Source organism: Calliphora vicina, chromosome 3, assembly GCF_958450345.1.
Source record: "Calliphora vicina chromosome 3, idCalVici1.1, whole genome shotgun sequence".
Classification (NCBI taxonomy): domain Eukaryota; kingdom Metazoa; phylum Arthropoda; class Insecta; order Diptera; family Calliphoridae; genus Calliphora; species Calliphora vicina.
Genome location: NC_088782.1, coordinates 121,722,037 through 121,731,840, shown reverse-complemented (window position 1 = coordinate 121,731,840; position 9,804 = coordinate 121,722,037). Strand labels below are relative to the sequence as shown.

Here is a 9,804-nt window from a genome sequence, read left to right as displayed (position 1 = left end):
TAGAAAAGTGCAACAATGCACTTTAGGATATGATAACTTTCAATTTCTGTAGCTCATTTGAAAGTCTTTCTTTAAAATTAGTAAAAATATTCAAAAGATTTTAGACTATTCAAACTGTGGGAATATTTTGCAGACAATAGCTAAACTAGCTATAAGAAAATTAAACAAAGCTACTAAAATATGGACTAAATTAAACAATATTTTCTATTAAATAATGTTTTTCTAAATCAATACAGCTAATTTTAAATATTTAAAATAAAAACTCGTTACAGTTTCTTAAGTTTTTTCTATTAAAGAAACATTTTATTTGTCTCTTTATTTAAATGTTTTCAATTTTAAATTCTATCTCCATCATTGATGTTTCTTTCTCTCTAGTCCTCTCTTTAGAATATTGTATAAGTACAGCCCTTCAAATTATTTTTCCTACTTAAGTTTTAATTAACATTTTTCTCGTTTTTTTCTGATTGTGATTCCTTGGGGGGTTTAAAACATAAACAAATCTTTGCTTAAAAAAAACACTTAAAAATCTTTCTGTCTTGCAGTAAATGTAAACAATGAACAAACTATTTTCAATAATTAAATATGTGTAACATAAGGGTCCCTCTTTCCCCTAAAACAGGCATGAATAATGCATGCATGTCATTCATTTCAAAAGGGCAATAGCTGTTTACAACTCAAATGACACTATCAGAAACACTGACAGAAATGTAGTGATCAATTAAAAAATATCATTATGGAAGATTTCAGATCTTTTGTTCAATTAAAGCTTTAATCGAAGGTCTTTATGAAGTCCGATTTTAGGTTCAATCGTAGGTCTTTATGTAGTTCAATTTGGCTTTCAGGTGTTTAATTTTGGCTTCAATCGAGAGTTTTTAATCAGTTCAATTTTAGCATCAATTCGAGGTCTTTCTGCACTTCAGTTTTAGCTTCAATAGTAGGTCTATATGTAGTTAAATTTTGGCTTCAATCATTGATCTTTGTGTACTTCAGTTTTAGCTTCAATCGGAGGTATTTATGTACTTCAGATTTAGCTTGAATCGGAGGTCTTTCTGTACTTCAATTTTAGCTTCAATCGGAGGTCTTTCTGTACTTAAATTTTAGCCTGGATTGAAGGTCTTTATGTAGTTTAATTTTAGATTCAATCGGAGGTCTTTCTGTACTTCAGTTTTAGCTTCAATAGTAGGTATATATGTAGTTAAATTTTGGCTTCAATCATTGGTCTTTGTGTACTTCAGTTTTAGCTTCAATCGGAGGTCTTTATGTACTTCAGATTTAGCTTGAATCGGAGGTCTTTCTGTACTTCAATTTTAGCTTCAATCGGTATTTAAATTTTCAATTTTGGCTTCAATCATTGGTCTTTGTGTACTTCAGTTTTAGCTTCAATCGGAGGTCTTTATGTACTTCAGATTTAGCTTGAATCGGAGGTCTTTCTGTACTTCAATTTTAGCTTCAATCGGTATTTAAATTTTCAATTTTGGCTTCAATCATTGGTCTTTGTGTACTTCAGTTTTAGCTTCAATCGGAGGTCTTTATGTACTTCAGATTTAGCTTGAATCGGAGGTCTTTCTGTACTTCAATTTTAGCTTCAATCGGTATTTAAATTTTCAATTTTGGCTTCAATCATTGGTCTTTGTGTACTTCAGTTTTAGCTTCAATCGGAGGTCTTTATGTACTTCAGATTTAGCTTGAATCGGAGGTCTTTCTGTACTTCAATTTTAGCTTCAATCGGTATTTAAATTTTCAATTTTGGCTTCAATCATTGGTCTTTGTGTACTTCAGTTTTAGCTTCAATCGGAGGTCTTTATATACTTCAGATTTAGCTTGAATCGGAGGTCTTTCTGTACTTCAATTTTAGCTTCAATCGGTATTTAAATTTTCAATTTTGGCTTCAATCATTGGTCTTTGTGTACTTCAGTTTTAGCTTCAATCGGAGGTCTTTATGTACTTCAGATTTAGCTTGAATCGGAGGTCTTTCTGTACTTAAATTTTAGCCTCGATTGAAGGTCTTTATGTAGTTTAATTTTAGATTCAATCGGAGGTCTTTCTGTACTTCAGTTTTAGCTTCAATCGGAGGTCTTTCTGTACTTCAATTTTAGCTTCAATCGGAGGTCTTTCTGTACTTAAATTTTAGCTTCGATTGAAGGTCTTTATGTAGTTTAATTTTAGATTCAATCGGAGGTCTTTCTGTACTTCAGTTTTGGCTTCAATCGGAGGTCTTTTTGTACTTAAATTTTAACTTCGATCGAAGGTCTTTGTGTAGTTTAATTTTAGATTCAATCGGAGATCTTTCTGTACTTCAATTTTAGCTTCAATCGTAGGTCTTTCTGTACTTAAATTTTAGCCTCGATTGAAGGTCTTTATGTAGTTTAATTTTATGTTTAATCGTAGGTCTTTCTGTACTTCAACTTCAGCTTCAATCGGAGGTCTTTCTGTACTTCAATTTTAGCTTCAATCGGAGGTCTTTCTGCACTTAAATTTTAGCCTCGATTGAAGGTCTTTATGTAGTTTAATTTTATACTCAATCGGAGGTCTTTCTGCTGTTCAATTTTAGCTTCAATCGGAGGTCTTTCCGTACTTAAATTTTTGCTCCAATCTGAGGTCTTTCTGTGCTTCAATTTTAGCTTCCAGCTGAGGTCTTTCTGTACTTCAAGTTTAGCTTCAATGGGAGGTCTTTCTGTACTTCAGTTTTAGCTTCAATCGGAGGGCTTTAGTGATTCAATTTTAGCTTCAAGCGGAGGTCTTTATGTACTTCAGATTTAGCTTGAATCGGAGGTCTTTTTGTACTTCAATTTTAGCTTCAATCGGTATTTAAATTTTCAATTTTGGCTTCAATCATTGGTCTTTGTGTACTTCAGTTTTAGCTTCAATCGGAGGTCTTTATGTACTTCAGATTTAGCTTGAATCGGAGGTCTTTCTGTACTTCAATTTTAGCTTCAATCGGTATTTAAATTTTCAATTTTGGCTTCAATCATTGGTCTTTGTGTACTTCAGTTTTAGCTTCAATCGGAGGTCTTTATATACTTCAGATTTAGCTTGAATCGGAGGTCTTTCTGTACTTCAATTTTAGCTTCAATCGGTATTTAAATTTTCAATTTTGGCTTCAATCATTGGTCTTTGTGTACTTCAGTTTTAGCTTCAATCGGAGGTCTTTATGCACTTCAGATTTAGCTTGAATCGGAGGTCTTTCTGTAGTTTAATTTTAGATTCAATCGGAGGTCTTTCTGTACTTCAGTTTTAGCTTCAATCGGAGGTCTTTCTGTACTTCAATTTTAGCTTCAATCGGAGGTCTTTCTGTGCTTAAATTTTAGCTTCGATTGAAGGTCTTTATGTAGTTTAATTTTAGACTCAATCGGAGGTCTTTCTGTACTTCAATTTTGGCTTCAATCGGAGGTCTTTCTGTACTTAAATTTTAACTTCGATCGAAGGTCTTTGTGTAGTTTAATTTTAGATTCAATCGGAGATCTTTCTGTACTTCAATTTTAGCTTCAATCGTAGGTCTTTCTGTACTTAAATTTTAGCCTCGATTGAAGGTCTTTATGTAGTTTAATTTTATGTTCAATCGTAGGTCTTTCTGTACTTCAACTTCAGCTTCAATCGGAGGTCTTTCTGTACTTCAATTTTAGCTTCAATCGGAGGTCTTTCTGCACTTAAATTTTAGCCTCGATTGAAGGTCTTTATGTAGTTTAATTTTATACTCAATCGGAGGTCTTTCTGCTGTTCAATTTTAGCTTCAATTGGAGGTCTTTCCGTACTTAAATTTTTGCTCCAATCTGAGGTCTTTCTGTGCTTCAATTTTAGCTTCCAGCTGAGGTCTTTCTGTACTTCAAGTTTAGCTTCAATGGGAGGTCTTTCTGTACTTCAGTTTTAGCTTCAATCGGAGGGCTTTAGTGATTCAATTTTAGCTTCAAGCGGAGGTCTTTATGTGGATCAATTTTAGCTTTAGTCGAAGATCTTTATGTAGTTTAGTTTTATCTTCATTCGAAGGTATTTCTATAGTTAATTTTTAGCTTCAATCAATTTTAGCTTCAGGCGGATGTCTATCTGTGGTTAGATTTTACGTCCAATCGGATGTCTTTCTGTACTTCAATTTTAGCTTCAGTCGGATGTCTTTCTATACTTCAATTTTAGCATCTATCGGAGGTCTTTCTGAACTTCTGTTTTAGCTTCAAGCGGCGATCTTTCTGTACCTCAATTTTAGCTCTAATCGGAGGTCTTTCTGTACTTCAATTTTAGCCTCAATTGTAGGCCTTTCTGCAGATGAATTTTAGCTTCAATCGGAGGTCGTTCGGAACTTCAATTTGAGCTTGAATCGTAGGTATTTCTGTAGTTGAATTTAAGCTTCAATCGGATGTCTTTCTGCACTTCGATTTTAGTCTCAATCGTAGGTCTTTCTATAGCTAAAATTTAGCTCAATCGGAGGTCTTTGTGTATCTCAAATTCAGCTTCAATCGTAGGCCTATATGTAGCTCAATTTCAGCTTCAATCGAAGGTCTTTATATAGTTTAATTTTAGCTTCAATCGGAGGCCTATGTGGACCTCAATTTCAGCTGCAATCGGAGGTATTTCTGTACCGCAATTTTGCTTTAAATCGGAGATGTTTCTGTGCTTAAATTTAAGCTTCGATCATAGGTCTTTATGAAGTTCAATTTTTGCTTCAGCTTCTTGTCTCTATGTAGTTCAGTTTTAACTTCAATGTCAGTTCTTTATAATAGTCTAAGTTAAGGTGCAATTGTTGGTCTTTAAGTAGTCTTAGTTTAGCTTGAATCGTTAAGCTTAAATCCTAAGTTTTTAAGTGGTCTGGGCTTTAATCATAAGTTTTATCTTGCCTAAGTTGAGCTGGGATCGTAGATCTTTATGTCGTTTAAGGGTAGTTTTAATCATAGGTCTACTGGGGACTATTTTGAAATATCTCTAATTTTGTCTTTAATTTCTTTTAGTGTACTCATGGTTTCAGTAGTCATTGTCATAGCATTTACAAATACTCATGCATAGCTTCACTTCATTGCCATTTAGCTCCCCTATTACATTATTCAAACACTTTTTTTCAAAACAGTTTTCTATTCTTTACAAATCTCTTTTATGAACCACCACAACTTACAATCTATACAAAACAAAAAAATAGTCGTTAGGTATGATTGAACTAGAGAAAGAGAGAGGGGCTCAAAATATTCAATAAATACTTGACTATTCATGCACTTTAAAAGAATGAAAATTAATTCACTGCACATAAAAATCTACACAATATTTTACAATGCTTAACAAATAAATTTACAGAACTAAAAACATAAAAAAAATTTCAATGCATATGATTTTTTCTGCTTGGCTTTGTGTTTTATTTATTCTTTTTTGAGTTTTCTAAACAATTTTACATAAAAACAAATAAATTGTAAAGCAAGAGGGGGAATTATAATGATATTTCAAAGTTAAAGGTTCATTAGGGGGTCTCTGCTTATTTATATGATAGTTTGGCTGTTAAGATATTTTATATTACAAAAAATGTTATGTAGAGATTTTTAGAGGAAAAAAAAACTCATAATGACTTTAAAATTATGCCTCAAATGTTTACAATTTTGATATTGTATTTTAATGTTTAGAATAATTTTGTAATCTTGTGTATAAAATAACATTATGAATGTTTTATAGTTTGTAATATTGTGGAAACGTATGATGGATTTATGGGTTTATGAGGTTGTTGTATTAATTATTTTTTATAGATTTCTTAAAAATTATCTAGTAAAATAAGCAATGAAATAAAATTATTAATGTTTAAAGCGTGTTGATTTGTAAAGTTGTAAGTTGTTAAATTTTGAAAATGGAATCATGAAAAGCAAGTGTGTTAAAGTTTAGTTCAAGAAGGAAAGGAACAGAATTATATATAAAATGCCTCTTAACATAATAACGCTTGTAACATAATAAAAACTTCGTAAATTCAACTACAAAATACCAATGATTGAAGCTGAATTTAAAATCCTTAAAAACCAACGATTGAAGCTGAAATAAAACTCTTCAAAATAAGAACCAACGATTGCAGATAAAATAGATCTAGATAAAGATCGTAGGATTGAAGAATTAAACTCAATATAGACCTATGAGAGAAGCTCAAAGGTTAGAATAAAAATACTTAAGATTGAAGATAAAATTAAACTATATAAAGCTAAAATATAACTTTATAATTACCTACGGTTGCAGCTAAATTTAACTATATAAACACCTACAATATAAACAAGCCAAAATTAAACTTTTTAAAGACCTACGATTGAAGATAAAATTGAACTTTAGAAATACCTACATTTGAAGCTAAAATTTAACTATAATAATACCCACGATTGAAGCTAACAATGAATTACAGAAAGTCCTACGACTGGTGCTAGAACTGCACTACTTAGAAGCATTGAAGCTAAAGCTAAACTACGGAAGGACCAACCATAGAAGCTAAAATTGAACTGCAAATGACATGCTTAAAAAACTACGATTGAAGCTAAGAATGAACTCCATAAAGCCCACTAAAGATCGATTGAATGTAAAATTAAATTATATAAAAGCAACTGATTGAAGATAAAATTGAACTACATAATGACCCACAATTGCGGCTAATTTTGAAATAAATAATGAATATGTTTATATCTTAACTACATAAAGGCCTGCGATGTAAACTAAATTTCAACTACATAAATACTTGAGGCTGCTAATGAGTTAAAGTCTAAGCTCAACTTTGACTTCAAGAAGATGAATTTTAACAAAACTACGATTGGAACTCATCTTAGACTGTAAATACCTAAAATTTAAGATCAAAATAGTCTACTAGTGAATTTGAATATAGATTACAAAGACTAACGATTGAAGCTCAACTTACGATCGAAGTTTTACTTAATGACCTACGATTGAAACTCAACTACGACTACTTATAGATCTAAGATCGAAATTATACTTAGACTACTTAAAAGATCCACGATTGAAGCTCAACTTAGTCAACTTAAAGTTCTGCTCAACCAAGATTGAAACTCAACTAAGAATACTTATAGATCTAAGATCCAAGTTTTACTTTGACTTAAATTTCTACGCAGACCTGCGATTGAAGCTAAATTTCGACTACATAAAGACTTCAAAAAGATCTACGGTTGAAGTATAACAAAACTACAAAAAGCTTACGATTGAATCTATTTTTATAATGCAAAGACCTGTAACTGAAGCTCAACATAGACTATATAGACCTGTGATTGAGACAAATCCAAGTCTTCATAAATACCTACAGTATTAGCTAAAATTGAACTCAATAACGAACTATGATTGAATCTAAGATTTTATATCATAAAGAGCAAATACTGAATCCTACATGAAGAGCTACGATTGAAGCCAATTTTAGAATAAAAGTTCTTCACAAAGTCTGAGACTTCACAAAGTCCTACGATTAAACCTATACTTTGACTACATGAAGACTTGTATTTAAAACTCATCTTAGACTTCATAAAGATGTACGACTGAAGCTACCTCGGATTAAATCTAAAAATTAACATAAATACCAAAGATTGAAGCTAAAATTGAACTCCATAACGACCTATGATTGAAGCTAAGATTGAACATAAATACCAACGATTGAAGTGAAAATTGAACCACGGAAGGTCCAGCAAAAAGATTTAGCAATTTGATAATTGAAGCTAAAATTTAAAATTTATAAAGTCCTGCGACAGAAAAATAAAATTGTGACACATAAAGATCAAAATGTGGTCGAGCTATTTTCGATTAATAGGTAAAATTGGACTATTCAAATTATTGAAGCTCGAGTTAAACTACAATGATAGCTCTGATAGAGTTGAGATATAAATTTGAGAAAGATTTATACCCTACACTACCATAGTGGGGAGGGTATAATGCGTTTATGCAGATCTATCTTGTAAAGATCTTGTAACGCCCAAAAATATTAGTCTATTGCCCACCTTAAATTATACAGATCGACTCAAAATCACTTTCTGAGTCGATTAAACGATGTCCGTCCGTCCGTCTGGTCGGCTGGCTGACTGTCCATGTAAACCTTGTGCACAGAGTACAGGTCGCAATTTTGAAGATATTTCGATGAAATTTGGTATATATTATTTTTATGTTGATCGGTCCATAATTGGTCATAGCTCCCATGTTAGGCCCACTTCCGAAAATCACTCAGAAATATAAATTATTGAAATTTTAAAAGAAAAATGTTTTTACTCATTTACTTGGTGTAGGGTATTATATGGTCGGCCTTGACCGAAATAACAAAATATCTCTGAAAAAGAAGACAATAGCTGTCATATAGTGTGTACAGTTGCACATGCTGTTGAAAACACGTGTACTACTGCTATAATTTTTTTATTTGTTTGAAACATTTTAATTTTCTTTTAAATGTTCGATGTTTAATATTCTTTCAAAACCTTTTAGTTTTTGTTTTAATCTGAAATTTCTTTTAAAAAAATATTTTTTTTTCTTTAAATAAATAAAAAGTCATGATAAAATTTTGTTTTTTCAATAAATTGTTATATTATTTTCTTAACAATTTTGTTATTTATTTTCTGGTGCTTAAATAATAAAAACCCCTTAATTTTCTATGTATATAAATCTATTTTTATATGGAAGACAATTGATTTTAAATTAAAACTAAAAAAAGGCCCTAAAAACTACAGGAAGACAATGATCATTATTAAAATACAATCACAATAAATTACACATACAAAAATATGCGGTGTTATAAAACTAATATTTAACTAATAAATTGAATATCAATTATTATTGTTACAAACATAATTTCAATAATTTTCTATTAATTTTTTTTTCCTAAAAGTAATTTTTTTCTTTAAACGAAAAAATCAACCCTAAAAAAACTAATATCACTGATTTTTGCTTACACACAAAATTATTTTTATAAAAAAAAAACTAAAGCAAAGTTTTCCCTGAATGTCAGGGAAAATATTGTTTAATTAAAGCTGCTACCAACAGGATTCTTTTGTTTAAATTTGTGGATGATGAAGTAGACAAACTTAAGCTTGAGCCCATCTATCCAATTGATTTCTCATTTGGAGTTCTTGCTGTTTGGCCGAGTCTATGGAGGTCCAGAAGAAGGTGCCACCATTGGTGCGGGCAAAGTGTACAGGAATAAAATTTTGTTGTTGTTGAACGGCTACCACTTGCTGTTGCTGGCCGTGTTGAACAATTACAGCGGCATTGGAGGGACACTGTCTAATTTCACTAAAGATTCTTTGCTCCAAAGCCTCGTTGGCTACATTATCTTCTACAGCATTGAGGGAAACGGGATCTTTGCGCATATCTTCCAAGCTGGAGTTGTAGGTGTTTTGTTGTATTTCAGCCAGAGTTTTCTTCAGCAATTGTTTCTTTTTCACCAACCGCAATAATGGTTTGACCAGCTTTTTCAGGCTGCGCATGGCCATGGTGTGTTGATCTTTCTTGTGCATGGTAATGGTGGTTTCGAATTTATATTCACGAGACATAAAAGCCATTTTTATTGGAAATATATTTTAGTTTTTTTTAAGTAAATTTAAAGACTTGTTAGTTGTTTAACGATAGTTTACAAACTGTGCTCTTTGCTGGAGTTTTACAGCCTTATATACTGCCAGCTCTCCCTAAGTAGTGCTTAGAATTTGCTCTCAGTTTTTAAGTGATCCCTCTCTTTGTTTAAGAGCCACCACCAATAGCAATTGGTTTTCAGGCAGGTGTTTTTCTAAAACTTAGTTTAAAACTCTCTGTTATGCTCTTTCTGTCTCTTTTTGAGTTTCCATTTGTTTGCTGTAGTTTAAACAAAAATTCTACCTGCTTTAAGGT

General features: G+C 31.6%; 1 protein-coding gene across 1 annotated transcript; it reads right to left on the bottom strand.

Moving 5' to 3' along the window:
• Window positions 1–8,483: 8,483 nt before the first annotated feature.
• Tom (Twin of m4) lies at window positions 8,484–9,525 on the bottom strand. Its single transcript, XM_065504439.1, has one exon. The coding sequence runs from the start codon at window positions 9,480–9,482 to the stop codon at window positions 9,006–9,008; it is 477 nt and encodes a 158-aa protein (XP_065360511.1). The 5' UTR covers window positions 9,483–9,525; the 3' UTR covers window positions 8,484–9,005.
• Between the last annotated feature and the right edge of the window lie 279 nt (window positions 9,526–9,804).

Bases quoted from the DNA above. Each gene is read 5' to 3' on its own strand.
- Tom (XM_065504439.1), bottom strand. From the start codon at position 9,482: ATGGCTTTTATGTCTCGTGAATATAAATTCGAAACCACCATTACCATG.